The following is a 21,359-nucleotide window of genomic DNA, read 5'->3' as shown; positions in this document are numbered from 1 at the left end:
TTCGGGATCTACCTGCCTCAGCCTCCCAAAGTGCTGGGATTGCAGGCGTGAGTCACCGTGCCTGGCCCTGCACTTGCTTTATAAACATTCTCTCCTTTAGTGTTCAACAAAACCCAGTTCCCATCATTAACCCCATTTTCAGATGAACAAGCTGAGCACAGAGAGGTTGAGTAACTTGCTAGGTCACATAGCTAGAAGGTGGCAGAGTTGGAAGTTTTCAGGATGTTGGTAACCTTAAACTGTAATAATTCATATCTTGTAACCTCAACACATTTGTATTTCCAAGGTTCGTTTTTTATTTAAATGGAGGTACCAAGGTCCAGAAAGTTTAAAATGTTATTCAGTATTATGTTGAACTTCTCATCTTTGTACAGCTATACTTTATCTGCTGTCTCAATGCTTAGGAATTATCCCTTACCCTGCTGCTTGGCAGTACTTAATGCATTGTAAGTGTTACAAATAACACATTCTTCTCCCAAAGGTTTAGAATTATGTAAATACCATATCTTAAATTTGTGATGGTGTATATATCCCTTTGATAGAACAGAGAGGATCATTGTTCTGTCTGCTTATATTTAAAACCATTTTAATATAAATACACATTTTTGACAGAATGTTATAATGTTATGAATTGCTGAGTATCTTGGAAGAGTATCTTTGTGTATGAACCTGTTTATTTTTATGTAACCCAGTGCAGCAAATAGCATGGGAAGTGTTTACTATACTTACACAGACATTTAAACATTAGTGCTTACTGAGGATTACTTACGAATATATAGGAACACATTAGTAATCCACCTGTGATCTGAAACAATATTCATGAGTCTCTTCATTGCTTTTCTTTATATTACCTTCATAATACATCATTCTTAGCCAGATTGCTAAGTATTTTCTCACAAGTTTTTCTAATTATTTCATGAAGAGTGTGTTTTTCTTTCATTTTCAAGAATCTTTTGAGGTTAGCTAATATATGTAATTATATAAAATATATACATATAAGGCATCTAAAATATTGATTGATTATTTTTTATGGGCATAAAAGCGTATGTTTGTTCATTGTAGAACCCATAGGGAAATCTGTCTTTGCAGTGCTAGAGGAATATGCAAACCTGTATTTGTATTTGTGCATACACATGTGTATATATAGGCACATGTGCCTCATTAATAATGAAATGTGAGACTTTTGATGTAAACCCTGTGAATGCCAGTAGGAACATTAATGACCTTTCACCCCTGTTGTCAACACATGCAAGTGCAAATAAATGATTCAGTCACTCCACAGATATTGCTGAAGTATCTCATTCCATGCCAGGCAGTCTGCTGGTTACTAGATGAGAGCTTAATGTTAGTTTATAGAACAATGGAATTTGGGAATGTATTTCTGTAGAATCATACAGCTGCAAAATCCTTTTTAATCATTTCATGTCTGTTACCATCAAAAGTGTTTATCTTTCACTTTGAGCCCTTCTCCTTTGTCATTATATCTTTTTCTGTCTTGTATTTTATTTCTGTATTCCCTTTATTGATTAATCATTGGTATATTAATTGTTTGCTTGTTTTTCAGTTCATTTGTTAAATGTATACCATAGGCTAAGGACAAGGTGAGATATTAAGAATGTAGAGCTATCAGATATAAAAACTGCTCCCGAAGCCAAAAAGATAAGAAAGAACTTCTTAATCTATTTAGTTTCAAGTTACTCTTTTAATTTTAACTGACTCTTTAATTTTACCATGTGTCTTCACTTGATTCAACCTCACTGCCTAAAATATAAGTTCTCAATTACTCTTGTGAAATTAACAGGAAGTTAAATGTTATGTAATTTCTAACCTATCTTCTCATTTTTCCAAGTTTTTGTCCCTTTCATTTTGTATTCTCCCTGTTTACCATTTCTATTTTTAAAACTTACTGGTCTTTTCTCTTCTGCTTTCTTTATTCTAGGGCCACTTGTTCTCAAATTTATCATTTATGTGCTAGTTGTAGCCACTCTAGCCTTTATCTCCACCTCTCTTGTTTATCTGCATTTTTCAGCCCTCTTAAGATTTATTTTCCTTTTGCATCTAATTTTTTAAACTATCCCAGAACATCTTATTTCTCTAGCCCACCTACAGGGACCTGTGGATGCCCGCTAGTGCTCAGTAGTTCCCTGCAGGTGTTTTCTGGAGCTGACTGGTCTCTGGCTCTGGTAACACCATTTGGGTTTGAGAGGGAAACAGCTGAGCAGAGATGATGATGAAACTTGACTGCTTCCCACTTTTTGACCCTCTCCTCAAGGAAGATGTGGGTGATGTGAGTAGTGCTCTATGACAGTGTTGTGGGGGATTGGAGGAGACAGATGGTAGGAAGTCAGACACATTCGATTTTACCTTATCCATTTTGCCCAGGGACAGCTGTCATCACTGTATGGAGATAAGCTTACCTTTTCTTTGCTAACTATCGGAACCAATCTCAATCTCATTTATTAAGAGAAAAAAAAATCTTTGGGCTTGTAAACACATTGACCAGGTTACAGATTTTTGCTAAAAGTTAGAAAATATTGATATCAGTATTATCACTGAGCTTTTATATCCTGAAAAATCACTGTAATTTGGATATTTTAACTTTAATTTTTTAGTTCTGAATTGTGATGTCCATTTTGGCCCAAGTCTGTATCTATGGTTCCATATTAATTTCAATTCAGATCAACCTAGCTATGCCTATTCTGTGCCCAACTATTCTATGCAAGGTACCATAAAATCTATTAAAAGCAAAAACCAAGGTTGACCTAGTATCTTTCCGAAGTAATATCTCTATGTATTTGGAGAGAAGGTGGAATACAGGTTGATTCTTCATCCGAAAAGTCCAAGGCTTGGTGTGTTTTGGAATTTAGACTTCTTTTTAATTAAAAAAGGTAATAGACCGTTCAGGACGTAGGCACAGGTGAAGATTTCGTGATGAAGATTGCAAAAGCAATTGCAACTAAAGCAAAAATTAACAAATGGGATCTTATTAAACTAAAGAGCTTCTGCACAGCAAAAGAAACACCAGAGTAAACAGACAACCTACAGAATGAGAGAAAATTTTTGCAATCTATCCATCTGACAAAGGTGTAATATCCAGAATCTACAAGGAACTTGAATTTATGAGAGAATAACAACCCCGTTGAAAAGTGGGCAAAGGACATGAACAGACACTTCTCAAAAGAAGACATGCATGTCACCAGCAAACATATATGAAAAAAAATTCAACATCACTATTCACTAGAGAAATGCACGTCAAAACCACAATGAGATACCATTTTATGCCGGTCAGAATGGCTATTATTGAAAAGTCAAAAAACAACAGATGCTGGCAAGATTGTGGAGAAAACAGAGTGCTTTTACACTGTCGGTGGGAGTGTGAATTAGTTCAGCCATTGTGAAAGACAGTGTGGTGATTCCTTAAGGACCTAGAGGCAGAAATACCATTTGACCCAGCAATTCCATTACTAGGTATATACCCAAAGGAATGTACATTGCTTCATTATGAAGACACATGCATGCATATGTTCATTGCAGTATTTTTCACAATAGCAAAGACATGGAATCAACCCAAATGCCCATTAATGATAGACCGGATAAAGAAAATGTGCTGCCTATAATACACTATGGAATATTATGCAGCCATAAGAAGGAATGAGATCAAGTCCTTTGCAGGGACGTAGATGGAGCTGAAGCCCATTATCCTTAGCAAAATAATGCAGGAACAGAAAACCAAATACCTAATGTTCTCACTTTATAAGTGGGAGCTAAATGACAAGAATACATGGACACATGGGGGAACAATACACACTGGGGCCTGTCGAAGGGCAGGGGGGTGGGAGGAGGGAGAGGATCAGGAAGAATAGCTAATGGATGCTGGGCTTAATACCTGGGTGATGGGATGATCTGTGCAGCAAACCACTATGGCAAACATTTACCTATTTAACAAATCTGCACATCCTGTACATGTACCCCTAAACTTAAAAGTTGGAAATAAAAAACAGAAAAAACTGAAAAAGGTAATATGGGACATATACTGAATAGAATATTACATCTCCAGAAAGGTTTGGTTTGGAAATTACTTTTAACATGTGAAATACAAACATTCACTCTGAGTCGAAAAAATACTTAAATAACCTGATTTCAGGTCATGCATTTATACTTTTTCAGCTCCAGGATTTCTTTTGATTTTTAAAAATTATTTTGATCTCTGTGTTAAATTTCCCCAATAAATTTCTGAATTGATTCTCTGTCTTTTCTTGAAGTTTGTTGAGAAGGAAGCTCAGCTTTTTTGAATTCTTTGTCTGAGAGATTGCACATCTTCATCACTTTAGGGTTGGTCTCTGATGCCTTATATTGCCTCTTAGGTGAGGTCATATTTCCCTGAATGTTCTTTTAAAAATTGTTTATTTCTTAGGGACAAGGTCTTGCTGTGTTGCCTAGGATGGAGTGCAGAGACTATTCACAGGTACAGTCATAGCACATTACAGCCTTGAACTCCTGTGCTCAAACATCCTTCTCCTTCAGCCTCCCAAATAGCTGGGATAACAGGCACTTGCCACTGTGCCAGTCCCTGAATGCTCTTGATGCTTGTAGATGTGTGACAATGGCTGCACATTGAGGGAATAGCTATTTATTTTCATCTTCCCAGTCTGGCTTTGTGCCTGTTCTTCAGAGGGCTTTCCAGGGATTCTAAGCAGACTGACTCTTGGGTTTCTTGGGCCTGTGACCACTGCAGCTGTCTCAGCACTAAAGGATGACTTAAGCCCAGGCTTGCCAGTAGTCTCTTTAGGACTCAGAAATTGACGTGGCTTTCTGCCCCAGATGGACCTGAGGAAGACCCAAAGAAGGTAGTCGGGCTGTTAGGGAATATAGGCCAGAGACCTGAGTTCAGAAGACTGTTGCAGTGGCCCAGATGGGTGTGTCTCCCAGCAGGTCTCTGCGTGGGTAGGATGAGTTTCTGACTATAGCAGAATGGGCTGGAGTTGAGATGAGGCCCTCTTGGGATCTGCTGTGGGGCAGAGACTGGAGAACCAGTCTCTTTAAGTGTATGCCTCCTAGTAGTCGCAACACAAGGTTGTTACCTGATTGCAGCGGGAGGGGTGAGAAATGAGGCTGGGTCCCCTTGGGATTTGCTGTGGGGCAGAGGTTTGCAAGCCCATCCAGAAGGCTCAGACTCCCAGGCTATGAGACATGAGTGAGTCTTCCTCTGGGTCCCTGTGCAAACAGCTCTGAACTGGGACCTTGGGTGAGGGGGCCCGGAGCCAAGCCGTTGAGCAAGTCTCAGGTTCACTGCCGAGACCACTGTTAGTATGCAGACGAACCTTTCTGCCAAAGCACCAGTGTGCAAGATTCCGTTTGGACCCCTTGGCAGATAGTTTCAGCTGCAGGCTCAAGGCCAAACAGGGATGTAGCAAAGTCCCTTGGAGGACTGGGCCACTTTCATGCTTGAACCTAGGAGCAAGCTTGGCACATCAGCCACCTGGACGTTGGTCTGCACTCTCAAAGTGAGCCTCCCAGGTCTTGGGCTCCACCAAGATTTCACAAACTTTACCTGAATCCTGAGATGCTCTCAGAGAAACTTTGATGGTGGATAGATGCAGGATTCTTATTGTTGTATGGGGATATGAGCAGGTTACTTTCTTTTTTTTTTCTTTTTTACAAGCTGTCATACAGATGGATGAGCAGGTTACTTTCTACGCCACCATCTTGGTGATGCCACTCCTCTATCCATTAACGCTTTTGATTTTGGGAATTGTGACTAAGATTGTGGACTTGTTTTAAGATGTAACCTGGTGGGTGCAGTGGCTCTTGCCTGTAATCCCAGTACTTTGGGATGCCCTGAAGCAGTAGGACCACTTGAGCCAGGAGTTTGAGACCAGCCTGGGCAACATAGTGAGACCCCCGTCTCTACAAAAAGTAAAAAATTTGGCCAAATGTGGTAGCATGTGCTTGTAGTTGCAGCCACTCAAGAGGCTGACATGGGAGGATTGCTTGATCACACGAGGTCAAGGCTGCAGTGAACTATTATCACACCGCTGCATTTCACCCTGGGTGACAGAATGAAACCCTGTCTTAAAAAATTTTAAATGTAATCAAGTGTTAAAAGGAATTACTTATGAGTTATGTTTAGAAGAAGGATATATCACTGTGGGCTGGTGTCGAAAGGGGATTTTTATCTGGTTTCGAAGGTTTAGATGGGAATTTTACTCACTGTTGAATCTTGGGCAACCAGAATAGCACCTGACACATATCTGATGAATAAATATATGACTATTGAATAAATCTGTGAAGAGAAGGGAAGAGCATTTCTGCTGAGGAGACTTCAGCCTGAATATAGCCACAGAGGATGGAATGAACTTGGTTTTTTGTGGGTGATGGTCAAGCTGTCTGTTGTGATTAAGGTTAATACGCTGCAGTCCCTGTAGGAAGATGAGGTGAGGCCCATCATGGATGTGTGCATCTGTGTGCCTTACAACTAGTGGATGTAGGCTGGATCTAAAGGCTTGTTCTTAAATGGGGATCCAGGGGACATTAGATAATAAAAGTGGTTTGAGGCCAGGCACAGTGGCTCACACCTGTAATCCCAGCACTTTGGGAGGTTGAGGTGGGTGGCTCACCTGAGTTCAAGAGTTCGAGACCAGTCTGGCCAACATGGTGAAACCCCATCTCTTCTAAAAATACAGAAAAAAGTTATCCAGGTGTGGTTGCATGCGCCTGTAGTCCCAGCTACTTGGGAGGCTGAGGCAGGAGAATTGCTTAAACCCGGGAGGCAGAGGTTGTGGTGAGCCAAGATCGCACCATTGCACTCCAGCCTGGGCAATAAGAGTGAAACTCCATCTCAGAAAGAAAAAAAAAAAAGTGAAAAAAGTGAAAATAGATAGAAAAAGAAATGTTCAGAATGGATTGTAGTTGTTTCTTTTTAGGGATTCCATAATAAATGTGTGTGCATGAAATTCAAGACTGTGTTGAAGAGGCAGAAATGAGTCTGAAGTTTGAAGGAAGAGTGGACATTGACTTGTTGCTTTTGGAAAGTGACAGCGAAGAAGTCAAAGATGATTTCAAAATTCTAACACTTGTTGATCAGAAATAGTGATCCCTTTGGCTCACAGGGAAATCTGGAAAACAAGCTGGAAAGGACATGATAAACTCACTAATATGCCTTGGCATATTGGTTGGTCTCTATCCTTAAAACGTATCTGATGTCTTTTATATGAACATGTATGTGTTCATAGTTATAAAGTGTGTTCCAGCTGTCCTTTAGTTCAGAGCCTTTGAGAACAGTTTAGCAAGAAATAGAAAATCCAACAGGACTTGAGTGTATGTATTTTACGTGCTATTTCCAAGCTGCTTTTGTGCAAGATTTATTTAAATTTCATTTGAAAATGTAAAAACTGTGTCGAGTAGCTTTAATTCCCCCTTGCACCTCTCATTATGCATTAGCAATTAACTCTGCTTCTCTCAGGTTGATGAATTTGAACTTGATCAATTATCTGATAGTAATTACCAGCACAGAGTGATTATTAGTGCCGAAGTGACATTCTTATTTCATCTCTCCCTATAATTCAGGTCCTTTTCACAGAGGCATGTTTGTTTGAAGGCAGAGTATGATTTGCTCTTTTGGCTTCTAGGTCAAACTTCTTTAGGTTTCTTAAATAGAGTAGTATTGAAACCCTCTGGTATTTTAAACTATCTGGACATGCCCTTCTGGCTTCCAAAAAGAAGGAAGGAATGAAGCTCAATCTTTTCTCCTGTATCAGGCTCAAAAGGTCTCTGAGTTTTGTGTTTCTTGGCAACTTCCTTTTCTTTTTTTCCAACTCCTGGCAGGGCTGTGCAGCCGCCTCCCCCTCCCTTGTAGTCACTGAGCGCTCCCCCTCAGGAAGGTTTGTCTCTGCTGCTGTGACTTCTTAGCATTCTGAGTAGATTTAGATAGACTAAGGGCTAGCCTTTGCCCTTCTGGTTCTCTAAGCGCTAATGGGATAATTGAGAGACAGTAAGTGTATTAGTTTGCTTGGGCTGTCATAATAAAGTGTCGAGGACTGGGTGACTTAAACCAGGGTTCCCCAACCCCCAGACCGTGGTCTGTTAGGAAGCAGGCCACACAGCAGGAGGTGAGGAGAGGGTGAGCCTTACAGCCTGAGCTCGGCCTCCTGTCAGATCAGTGGCGACATTTGATTGTCATAGGAGTGCAAGCCCTACTGTGAACTGTACATGTGAGTGATCTAGGTTGCATGCTCCTTATGAGAATCTAATAATAAATGTAATGCGCTTGAACCGTCTTGAAACCATCCCCCCACCCCAGTCAGTGGAAAAATTGTCTTCCATGAAACCAGGCTCTGGTGCCAAAAAGGTTGGGGACTGCTGAATAAACAATAGAAATTAATTTTCTCTCAGTTTTGGGGGCTAGAAGTCCAATATTAAGCTATCAGCAGGTTGATTTCTTCTGAGGCCTCTCTCTGTCGTGGGGATGGCTGTCTTCTCCCTGTGTCTTTTCGTGGTCTCCCTCTGTACATGTCCGTGTCCTCATCTCTTCTTACAGGGCCTCCAGTCATGGTGGATTTGCCCCCACCCTGGTGCCCTCATTTTAACTTAACTACCTATTTTAAAGACCTTATTTCTAAATACAGTCACATTCAGAAGTTCTGAGGATGAGGATGTCCACAGATGAATTTGGGGGGATGCTATTCAGCCTATAACAGAAGGAAAAATAGGACATTTTCAAAACTTAAAAAATAAGGAATAAAAAGCAAAGAGGATTTATATTCCTTTGGGTATATACCCAGTAATATAAATCATCCTATTGTATACACACATGCTACATATATGTTCACTGCAGCCCTGCTCACAATAGCAAAGACATGGATTCTGCCTAAATGCCCATCAGTGATAGTCTGGATAAAGGAAATGTGGGGCCAGGCACGGTGGCTCATGCCTGTAATCCCAGCACTTTAGGAGGCTGAGTCGGGTGGATCACCTGAGGTCAGGAGTTTGAGACCAGCCTGACCAACATGGTAAAACCCCATCTCTACTAAAAATACAAAATTAGTTGGGTGTGGTGGTGCATACCTGTAATCCCAGCTACTTGGGAGGCTGAGGCAGGAAAATCGCTTGAACCTGGGAGGCAGATGTTGCAGTGAGCTGAGATCTCTCCATTGCACTCCAACCTGGGCAACAAGAGTGAAATTCTGTCTCAAAAAAAAAAAAAAAGTACCTAATGTACTATAGAATACTATGCAGCCCTAAAAAGGAACGAGATCATGTTCTTTTTTCAGGACATGGATGGAACTGGAGGTCATTATCCTTAGCAAAGTAATGCAGGAATAGAAAACCAAACACTACATGTTCTCACTTACAATTGGGTGATAAATGATGAGAACTCATGGACACATAGAAGAGAACAACACACACTGGGGCCTATGAGAGAGTGGAGGGAGGGGATCAGGAAAAATAATGGGTACTAGGCTTAGTACCTGGGTGATGAAATCTGTATAACAAATGCCACCACACAGGTAACCTACCCTATGTAACAAATCTGCACATGTACCCCTGAACTTAAAAAAAATAGTGTATATAACTATCATTTAAAAAAAGCAAAGAGGAGAAAAAGGGGAAAAAATCTTGGCAAGGAATAATCAATGTTTTTGTGTGTGCACTGTGAGTTATAATCTATAGGACACGTGTTAGTATCCTCTCATTTCCCTCCTGGCATAACATAGGGTATAGGATGCAGTCCTTGATCTCAGATACAGCATAGAGACTCGGAGAGGTTTCCTGTCTTCCTCATGAGTGACTGAACGGTGACTTGAATCATCCAATTCTTGAGACTTGTACTAGTATTCTTTTCATCACTTGAAGCAGGGAGGTGAAAAGAAAGTAAACTCCCCTGGGCAAATTCCATGGCCTTTTGTTGTGTTATTTTGTTTTGGAAACTTTGGAGATTAGAGGCATCATCTGCCTGTCAGCCAGTTGTGTTCTTGTTAGTTTTAACATTCGTAGTGGAGAAAATAAACACATAGCCAGAAAGCTGCAACTCGTTGGAGAAGTAAATATAAGTCACATTTTTTGGAAGTCATTATTATGAAAATTTTCAAGCGTAAAGAAGTAGAGAGATTGGTACAATGAACTTCCATATTCTTCTCATCCAGATTCAAGAATTATCAGGATTTTGCTACAGTTGTTTGATCTATCCCTTTTTCCTTCTTAAAGCAAATGTAAGATTACTTTCACCCCTTTCTGGATGCAACTTTAAACAAATGGAGATTTTCTTGCATACCCTTAATGCCACTCAGAGTTTGCTAATTGCATCAAAAATATCCTTTCATCATTGATTTGTCCAGATCAGAATCCAAATGATAAGGATATTTGTTTGGCATACCAAGTTATGTCTGACAGTACATTTTCTTGCTTTTCTATGTCTGTTGTGCTCAGGGACAATTTGTTTTCAGATCTCTGTAGAAAGAGAGGATGCACTATTGGTTCATTTTGCAGTATACTTTGTGGTGATACTGATTTGCAGTTTCAGAGCTCCTCATTGGACAGGGCATATGACAACTTTAAAGAAATTACAGTTTTGCTTCAGTTTTACATGAATTTCCATGGTTTTCAAGAATCATTCAAACAATGATTTCTTTTTATGTACTAATCATCACCATATTTTTAAAAGGCTAAAACTTTTCAAGAAAAATGTAAACAGGTAAACACAATAAACATAAAAGTTTTAGTACATCTTTACAAATGGCATTGGTATTCATTTCAGTGTATCCATGATACTTATTAACATTGAGGCATTTCATTTTGTCCACATGGAACATTGTTTGCTGAGATTATTATTAACCACAACTCACAGATAAAAAGCTAGTAAAACAAGTTGTTAAACACTTGCTTTTTTCAAAGGTTATTTTTATAATTAACAGGAATTTTGCTAATGTTTGTTAGCAAAGATTCTGAATGCAACTGTTTGATGATGGCTTTTAAAATTTGATAGTCTTGTATTTTGCTAATAGTTTGTTTCTTCCCATAGGTATAAATGACCAAGGATTATACAGAGTTGTGGGGGTGAGTTCAAAGGTCCAGAGACTTCTGAGTATGTTGATGGGTATGCCTCTTTTCTAATCATTTTTCCATGTGTTATGTATGTTCATTGACTTCACAGATTAATATTTCATAGTAATGTACAGAATATTAGTGATTCCATTCTTCTGTCTACAAGAGTGTTCTGCTGGGCAGAGACAGTTGACCCACAGAAGTAGATTAGTATTTTCATCAGCATAGATGATCTATTATCTCTGATTAAGAAATGAGAGAAAAAAGAATGCACCCCCCTGGTTGATTGCCTTCCTGTGCTTGCTTCTCACAGGGAAGTGGCCGTCAGGCCTCTGTGATTTGCATGGCTTCCAAATAGCCTGTCCAGAATTGTGACAGTACATTTGGTTGGACAAGACCACTGGGACTCGCTTATTTTTATGGAGCTTCCAAAACTGTAATTTGACTGCAAGGGTCTGATTCTCAGGGATTCATTGGTATTCACAGTGGCTTGTTTGTAGTTCACACCAGGCTCTCCTCCAGAACCATGCATGCTCCATCTGTGCTGATAACACAGTGTTCTTTGGCATCGCAGACTAGAGGAAGCCAGAAAGTGAATTCATTTCATTACCCCAGACATTATGTGAATGACAAAGCGCTTTTACATTACACACTGCTGTCAGTTCATTGCCACCTGTAAGACACTCCACTTCTCCCCCACCCCAAAACAGGCTGCCTCTCGAGGAGTGATAATAACTCATCAGGCTAGAGGGCCTGCGTATCAAACCGGTCTGTCATTATGATCTTGCTACATATTAATTTATTTGATATCTTACTTTAATCAATATTAACAATGCCCTCAGGTGTGCTGTAAATGCATTGAAACCTGTCTGCATCTTAAAGCATTATAGCAAAGACTCATTTTTAGAAAACATGAGCCAAGATGAATAAAATCAACTGACATATTATGGATAGGATTGCTTGTTTGGCTGTATTTGAATTAAGGATTTGATAAGCAACAATCTTTTGTAAGCTATTAACCACAGGAGAAATTGCCCGTCATCAGTTGGAGAGCCTTATTAGAATACATTCACTTCCATAAGCTGTTTTCATTTTCTGCCTCTCTGGTTTAACTTGGGTGTGCAATTTTGGCAGTCAGATTTTCCTTTTTACCATTAGCGGTCTCCAAATTAAATAGACTCAGGTTGCCAGTGGTTCAGTAGCAGCTGGAAGAATTTAACGGGACTACAGCATCTGCTTTTACTTAATTTTAAAATTAGAAACACTTCTTTCATTTCCAAGATGGTGTTATGATGATTAGAATTGGAAGAGTATTTCGATATCAGAATGGGGAATTTGGACTGAAAGGCACATTTTGGTGGTAAATTGGTCCTAAGGACCTGGCATTATTTTTATTATCTTCTTGTTCCTGTTCAAGAAGAGTTTGAACAAGGGTTTTTCTGTGGTCACCTTGAAGTGTTAAGCTGTCTCAAAATTTGTTCATAATTCTCATAAAATTCTACATGTACAGCATTGCTCAACTCAGGGTGGTAGTTTCCTTTGCTCATGGGAAATGTCCCAAGCCAGTCCTTAACTTACAAGGTGTTTTTAAATATCTAAACCCTCAAAAATTCATGACCTGGAAAACTGTTTTCACTTTTCATGAGCTTGAGAGTAGAGAAGCCCAGGACATAAGTGTGACACAACCTCATACATAATGCTGGCAAGGGAATTGCTTATGTTTTTAGTAATATCATTCTGCAAACAGGAGAGCTAGAGAATTGATGTGAAACAGAGATACTGACTTGTTACCTCCTGATTAAGCCATTTATTTAAGAGGGCTACACAATACACATTTGTTTTGAGTAGTCTATAAATAATCCCTAGTATGAAGTTAAGATTGTCAGTCAAAAACTTTGGATTTTCATTAGCATTAATACTGTTTTCTTCTTACCTTATGCTACCAATACAAACCTTAACCCTTGACAAAATAAATTTACTTGCCATTTCCTAATCAATTTAACATTTCCTTATTTCTTTCCTTTTATCCTGAGTGTTCAAATGGAAATAATTTAATGCCTCTCCCAAAACAAGGGTTTTAGCGTTTCGAATAGTCATGTCAACATAATCTTAAGGATTTTTTTTTTCTCCAACTTTTCCCATTTTGCTGCGTTATTAGAGGGTTTCATATATATCCTGAAGAGAAAAAAATTGTGTGGGTCTGCCACGTTTTTAACTTTGCTTTTTTAAGGCAATTAGTGTTTATTATTATTCCTGCAGGTAATAGGTTTATTTCAAATTTGAATTTTTTTCAAAGTACATTTTGTTTGTAATGTATTTTTCTTCGTAGAAATGGAAAATAATATAAGTATTTGAGAAACAATTTCAAGCCATGTACTATTTTTTGAGGAGAGCTGCCATTTACCTGATTCTCTATAGTTCTTGAGAGCTAATTATTTAGAATTTTTAATTATTGCCATTTTTACACAGAATACTTTGTATAGTTTGTTCAAGTGTTTTAAGTCTTCTTTAAATACTCATGTAAAAGTTTATGATGATTTCTAAAGAAAGGGTATATGCTTAATCTCTTGCATGTTTTTTCACTTGTCACTTTTTTTGGGGGTGTTTTTTTCCCTTCATATTTAATATTAAAACAGAAGAAAATATATATATTTTTCCATTATCATACTTCTCTCTTTCCTCCTTCCTCCTGCTCCTTTCTTCCCTCCTTATCCTCTTTCTTCTCTCCTCCTTCTTTTCTTCTCCCCTATCTCCCAGCTGGCAAGAAATAGCAATGGCATTGACGATAGAAAATTGTCTAAATAGAGAGGTATTCTCCTCCAGGCCAGGTAAGGGACCAGGCAGCTGCCTTCCTCCACCTGGTGATGAGGGCATTCTTAGTTGTCTTCACTTCTGGGAGCCTAAAGCAACTGTCACCTGGATTTCCAGCAGCCTCTGAGCCTTTCCCTGGACCAAGCTTCTTAAGTTTCCGAAAGAACATGCCCATGTGAGCAGACACCTGCTTTTTTCTTCCCCTTTGCAGGCTCTGAGACAGGGCTCACGGAGTGTGGTAGAAGTTGTTATTTTTTTGTAAAGGAGACACTTAGAACAGTTGGGAAAGGCAGGGAGAAGTATCAGATGAGTTGTCTTTGGGTGAGTCATGGTTTTTTAGTAAATGGAGTGAGAATGTAAAATATCAATTACAATAGTTCATGGTAGATTAGAACTGATAGGAGGTGGAATTGTTATGCATTCTTCCTTCTTCCCTACTTTAGTTTACAGCATCTGAGCAGAGGAAGAGGAAGTTATGAGAAAATGTGGTAGTAGCTTGTGTGGTCTGGTGAGTTCAGTGGTTAATTCTAAATCTGATTTTCAAGAAGGCCTGGATGATTTCATTTTCACACAGAACCATAGAAAACAAGAAATAAAAATAATTGAAAAGAGTTTTACTTGAAAAACATTACGGTGTTTACTTCGTAGGACAGTTCTGTCTCATAGATTGGGGGAAAAGTGAACTAATGCAGCTGAAAAAAAACCTGATCTTTTGATTATAAAACATATTTTCAAAATTCATCCATTCACTGTGCTTTTTCAAGTACTTTAAAATTGGACCTAAGTCAGTGTTGAGTAGGGTGCTAGAAGCTGCATAAAATTGCACTTTGCATTTAGGTTGGACTGCAGATTTTCAGTTTCAAAAAAATGACCAGTGGTTATGTAAGTATGAAGCATTCACCCAAATAAAAAAGAAATCAGCTCTTTTTATCTGTGCTTGTTAGTTTAGATTTTTAACATATCTATGAAGTGTCCTTCCTTGGTCAGAAAGGAAGCAAATTGTTTTATCTTTCTTACGGTAGAACATATATTCTGAATGAACCTCCAAATATATTTTCACGTTGGAATTCCAAATAAGCATTAAATTCTGCCTAGTCCCAGTGCATCCACTGATTGTAAAGGACTGCTACGGATGATTGAGCTATTTGAAAACAGTGAAAATTTAAGAGAGAATTAGTAACATAGACACTGTGTAGTCATTTGCTTCTGATGTGACAGCTGCTTTTTATTCCATGAATTTAGAATGATGGCTTATTTTTCCATAGAAGGAATATGATTCTCAAAATACAGAATCATAATTTGGTAGAAAGCTGGAAATAAAAGATTTCCCTTAGAAGCATCTTGATTTTAAAAAGGTGATTTTCGGGTAGCAAGTTGATTGAAAATGTTATCCTACTTGTATGTTAAAAAGAGATTTAAATAATTGATTTAATGAGAGAGAGAATATTCAGTTACTGAAGTAATTGGTTGGCAAAGCCTTTAGAACAGAATTATTTAGTCCTAGTTATAAAGGATTGCACCTTTAATCAGGGTGCTTAATTTGATTTCTTGAATGTATCTGTGGCTTGTCTGACAAGCTCAGTAACAAATGAGTTCTGAATTGTAGGAACTGATCAAAATGTAATCAGTGTCAATTGCCATTGTTGTAGTTTATTGCATATTGCTGTCAGTCGCTGTAATCAAGAAATGTTGAAGTGCTTTAAAAGTCTTCAGACCTTTGAGTAATTGACCTCATGTATGATGCTATGGTTGTAAAAGAACCATCACTTCCCGTTTGATTTTATCTTCAGAAAGTTTCGGACCAACATTGAGTTGTCATCCATTCTTCATCATCCCAAGCCTAAAACTTTTTAAGTGGCATGCATGACTTAATGCGCTGGTCCCATTTTGACAGGTTTTTCTTTTTAGTGCTTTTAGAAAGGAAATGCTAACAAAATGTTTCCTTTTCGATGAAGACAAATACAGTATAAGGGAGGAAAAAAACCCTGAAACAACTAGGTTTTTTTGGTCTTAGTTAAGACATCATCATAGAGTGCGGGAGAAAGTCTTTTCCACGAATCTCTTTATTTTCTCTTTTGCATAGTGGGTGTGTAGAAAACCAGGCAAATTGATATTGATGGCTCAATATCATTTGTCATAACCCATTTCCTGTCTCCTCCCTTTGGGAAGGTACCATCACTGCTTGCTTATACTTTTTAGTGACTCAGCAGCAGTAATAACCTGCTACATTTAATTATTTATGGAACTGTGTATACATTATTTGCTTTGATGCTTTCAATAGTTCTGTGAGAGCATTTACATTATCTCTATCGTGCAGATGAAGATCTGAAGTTCAGATAGGTTTGGAACTCACTTGCGGTGGTATGGTTGGGCCAGGTTGTTACAGGCATTTAAGCCCAGCTTTGTGATACCCACGCTGCACTCCTCCCTGCTGCCATGACACAGCTGAGTGTACCAGCCCAGAGTTACAGGAGTCAAAGATGCCACCATACTCCTCAGGGTGTTTGCCTTTCCTGCCATCCTTTCATTTTATTTCTACCAGGATTGACACTTTCCTTTCTGCAATTTACTAACTCTCCTATCTCCTTTTTATTTTTCTTGGTGTCACATACCTTTTCTTTTGAACTTTCTAGCTATTTTAAATTTAACTTTTTTCTTTTACTTTATAAAGGAGCAACCCTATTAACTGACTTACCATTTCAAAGGATGTTTGTAAGAAACATATCATTACATGCTATTTGGATAAAGAAAACTAGTTTAAGTTAGAATGAATATCAGGAGTGTGACACAGAGGCTTCCAATAAATATTTCCCAGATGAGTGTATATATTACACAGTGTTTATGTGAAAGATTACTTGTAAATAACTTTTTAAGTCTCCATGTTGTCATTTTTGTTTTGATTGATCGTATATTAATTTCAGAAAGATAATCTAACGAACAGAAATCCTGAAAATCTGAGACAAGGTCATCACTCTTTCCCCCACCAGTTTGTTGCCATTCTGATACTGGCATTGTGCCATTCACGGTGCCACCCTCCGTTTTCTGTGTCATAATGATGCAGGATTTTTTGCTCCTTGGTTCAGCTATATCCGGGTTTTTGTGTCACCACCAGGAAAAATTGGGCATGAAGACATAGTGAAGGGTGAGGAGAGTGGAACTTACTAAGCTAAAGGGGAGCTCTCAGCAAGGAAAGGAGTCCCACCAGCTGGCTCCGCCCTCACAGATTGTGAGGCCGCCACACATTGGCTCCTTCCTTGCATAAAGCGCGGATGCCCGGCAGTTCCATCCTTTTCCCCCAGTGCGCATGCGGGCCCTCAGTCTAAACCACTCCACATTGATTTTGTTCCCTTACTGAGCGTGTGTTTAACAACGGAAATATCACCGTGGGCATGTTTAGGCAAGCCTCCTGTGCACAATGACCTGGGTGCGTCGGAGGTTCTCTGGGGACCCTTCCTTACTTGCCTAGGCATTTGACTGTCTCCTGCCTCTATCAGTACACAGTGTGAGAACAACGATTCCACGTAAAACAAACCATGTGCATACAGCTGAAAGTGCCACTTGCTGTAAGCCAAGGCTCCTGAGTGATACTGTTAACGATGATGATGATGATGATAGCTGTACATGAATTGCAGTTGTGGATGTTGAAATACTGTGTCTAATTCTTCCTTACCCCCAACTCATCTCTTATTTTTTGCTTTGATCTGTACGACAGATTTCCTGAAGTGCCAGAGGTGTCTAGTCATAGAACATAGCTTATAGTATTTTAGAGAAATTGTATAAAATGTTTTTTTTTTTTAGGAAACTGCAGGATTGTGGTTTGCTCATTTAAAAATGGAAGCTTTGTGAGCTAGACAGGAGGACCTTTGATGTTAAGGGTTTTAATTATTTTTTTCTTGTTTGCTTGCTCACTAGATGTAAAAACATGCAATGAGGTAGACCTGGAGAATTCTGCAGATTGGGAAGTGAAGACGATAACAAGTGCCCTGAAACAGTATTTGAGGTAAACTCCTCTCAGTAATGAGAAAGAAGAATGGACTATTTGGATCTGTAACATAAAACAGATGCCAGTTGCGTACATGAGTATCAGTAGTTAAATTAAGCCTTATTTTAAAAAGGGATTATTTATCAGGTGTCTCAGTGTCCCAGAAAGAAAGGTAAGTAGTGGGTAAACATCAGTAATTAAGTAAATCGCAGCAGAACAGAAATTGATATAGACTTGGGTTTTGAAATAGGTGTTTCTTGTAGATGTACATTTTAGGAATTAAACACTATGAAAAAACTCATTGAGGCTGCTGATTGAATGAAGGCTATTTATTGAATTCATTTTATCTTTATATTTTATGCTGAAATGATTTTTTTAAAGTTTAGATGGTTTAAACTTAAAGACTTACAACAACATGTAAATCCAAACTCTTTGAAAAGAAGTTTACTTGGTGAGGTTTTAAGATAAACTTGTTTTCTATTTATAATAGAAAATATTTAGGACTAGCATTAGAAGAGGGCAGGATTATTTCAGAGTCACTGTCCTTTTTTTATTAAAAAGAATTTAATGATAAGCTCATGGTTAGATGAAGAGCAAGTATCTAGACAGTAAAAACAGAAAGAAAAGAATGAAAAAAGGTCACACTGTAATTCTTATATGCTGTGGTTCTACTGGGAACTTAGATTTTTCATGGTAAACAAGTGGCCTATTTTTTTTATTTTTTTGAGATGGCGTCTCTCTCTGTCACACAGGCTGGAGTATAGTGGCACGATCTTGACTTATTGCAACCTCCGCCTCCCAGGTTCAAGCGATTCTCCTGCCTCAGGCTCTCAAGTAGCTGGGATTACAGGTGCCTGCCACCACACCTGGCTAATTTTTGTATTTTTAGTAGAAACGGGGTTTTACCATGTTGGCTAGGCTGGTTTTCAACTCCTGACCTTAGGTGATCTGCCTGCCTCGGCCTTCCAAAGTGCTGGGATTGCAGGTGTGAGCCACCGTTCGCAGCCTCTACATTTTTTTCTTAAACTATTATGTGCATTGTTGTCATTCCTAATTGATAAAGGGGTGTATACTTATATCAGTATTGCCACTGATAGTGACTAACTGTGGCTTAGGTGAGGATCATGGTAAAAATGAGTCTCTTTACTCCCAACTCTAGGATAAGAATATAAATTTCCCGAAGATAGGCATTTTTTAAGTCCTATTCACTGCAATATCCCCAGCAACTTGGAGCTGTACCTGTTGCTGAGAAATTAGAGCAGTGGTTTTCAACTGAGGAAGATTTTGCCTTCAGTGGCATATTTGGCCATGTTTGGAGACATTATTGATTTTCATCATTGCTGGTTTGCTGTGCTCCTGGCATCTGGTGGCATCTGACATCCTGTAGTACATAGGACAGCCCACCCTCCCACTGAAAGAATTATTTGATTCAAAATGTCAATAATGCTGAGATTGAGAAACCTGTATTAGGTAGATGAAGGAATTAATAGGTAAGGGATATAAACATATAATGAATTGCACATGTTAACTTGACCAGAAGAAGTACTGCCACTCTAGGAGTTAGCTTGAAATCCATTTTACTGTTTAGTAGACTCGTATCTAGTACAGGTAAAGGGATTGACTAAGATGTCTCAGTTATTGCTGGAAAACTAAGGGTGAAATCCACCTTTTTGGCAATAAATCACATGCTTTTTTCCTCTGTTCCATATGGTTCTTTTCTTTTGCTGTGTGGGAGGAATTTGTTTAATAAACTAGAGGCTCTTATTTAGTCCATAGGATTTCTTTTTGGTTCTTGATACTCTCGGAAGCTAGTTCCTTCTTGCCTCTGGTCTTGTGTTGTTTTTTCTGCCTTTTTCTTTCATTACCTTGCTTCATCCTATGGAATTCCACTTTTAAACAAACATTGCCTACAGAATGACATTATGAGATGCTATTATTATGTAACTTCTAACAAAATACACATTCTGCCTGAATGTGATAAAGTGAATTTTCGTAAGATGGCAGATGCCTTGGGAGATTTGAAAGTTGGGTTGCTGTTCTTTTCCCCGTGTTATTTTTAGTGATGGAAAATGCAGTAATTAGGATTTAATTGACACCTTTTTTTTTTTTAAATTTTGGTGATGCATCAAATGGGAGAAAACTGAGTTTTTATCTACCTCCATTTTGGCAACAGGGTTCTGGCCCAAGCAAGTGTATTTCTTTCTGCATGAGAGGTAATAGAATGTGATGGTCAAGAGCAGGAGGTCTGGAGTCAGCCTGCCTGCCAGGGTTGGAGCCCCAGCTCTGTCACTCATGGCACCATGGCGTGAAGCTGAATATAGCTTTCCTCACCCAAAAAAGCTCTTGCCCTTGAATTCTTCTCACTGCAAATAACCCAGCTATCTTATTGGATGGGATGTTGGAGGTGGAGGGAGGAAAACAGCCAAACCCCCAAAGCACCGAACTAAAACAAGAAGCAAGTCCTCCATGGTCTTGGAGAAGGAAAAATATGTGCAGTGGACCAATGCATGGTATCTCCCTTTTCTTCTACTGACTTGAGGCAATGTTTCATTTTTTTTGCTTGTAGTGTTTTAGAGAGCTGAATACCAGCTCTCTGAATGATTTCTTATCTATACAGACAATTATTTTGATTTCTAGCGCCGTATTCATTACAGCAGTTTTCCATTGTGAGGGGACAAATGAGTGGTTTTGTGATGTTTCTAGTCAAATGATTTTACCTGGAGGAATCTTTCTTTTAAGCCTGGAAATTGTAATGGGACATTTTGGGAAGGAAATGCCAGCTTAGGTAAATATTATGATTTATATCCCCCAACAGATCCCAAAGAGTGGCAAAGAGAGGTGGCTCAAAAACATGTCAGGTGGGAGGCTGAGAGTTGCAGTGACTCAGCAGAATACATTTGGTATGGGAAACTTGTCATTTGTATGACTGCTTCCCTAATGTTAACAATATTTATTTTTTATGCTGCATTGCCTAGCTAGACATATGGCAGTGATGTAAGTAATGTGTAGAAGATATTCAGATACAAATGCATTTTTATTGGAAAATAAATGTTCTCTGTGGTTTTTCTTCTTTTTTTTTGAGACGGAGTTCTAATCTTGTTGCCCAGGCTTGAGTGCAATGGCGCAATCTGGGCTCACCGCAACCTCCGCCTCCTGGGTTCAAGCAGTTCTCCTGCCTCAGCCTCCCAAGTAGCTGGGATTACAGGCATGTGCCACCATGCCAGCCTAATTTTGTAGTTTTAGTAGAGACGGGGTTTCTCCATGTTGGTCAGGCTGGTCCTGAACTGCTGACCTCAGTGATTTGCCTGCCTGGGCCTCCCAAAGTGCTGGGATTACAGGCGTGAGCACCGCGCCTGGCCCTCTGTGGTTTTTCTAAGTATTGTCATATCCCCCAACCCCGCTTTTCTTTTCAGCACCCTTTAACTTTCCTTCTCTGCTAGATAACCATTTTTCTTCTTTGTTACTTCCTGCTTGTCTGTATTTTGAAATGATACCCCTAAAGGCTTACTTCTGATTGGCCCTTCTT

General features: G+C 39.0%; 1 protein-coding gene across 4 annotated transcripts in view; it reads left to right on the top strand.

Moving 5' to 3' along the window:
• The window catches only part of ARHGAP10 (Rho GTPase activating protein 10), a 337,434-nt gene that overhangs the window by 194,779 nt on the left and 121,296 nt on the right, over window positions 1–21,359 (top strand). For all 4 annotated transcript variants that reach the window (XM_064383837.1, XM_064383836.1, XM_064383838.1 and 1 more), the window contains 2 exons: window positions 11,018–11,092; window positions 17,764–17,851. In XM_064383837.1, coding sequence (XP_064239907.1) covers window positions 11,018–11,092; window positions 17,764–17,851 — 163 coding nt within the window. The remainder of the gene's footprint in view (window positions 1–11,017; window positions 11,093–17,763; window positions 17,852–21,359) is intronic.

Source organism: Aotus nancymaae, unplaced genomic scaffold, assembly GCF_030222135.1.
Source record: "Aotus nancymaae isolate 86718 unplaced genomic scaffold, 86718_ANA_hifiasm-v0.15.2.pri h1tg000033l, whole genome shotgun sequence".
Classification (NCBI taxonomy): Eukaryota; Metazoa; Chordata; class Mammalia; order Primates; family Aotidae; genus Aotus; species Aotus nancymaae.
Note: the sequence above shows the minus strand (reverse complement) of the source record. Positions and strands in the feature narration are given on the sequence as shown.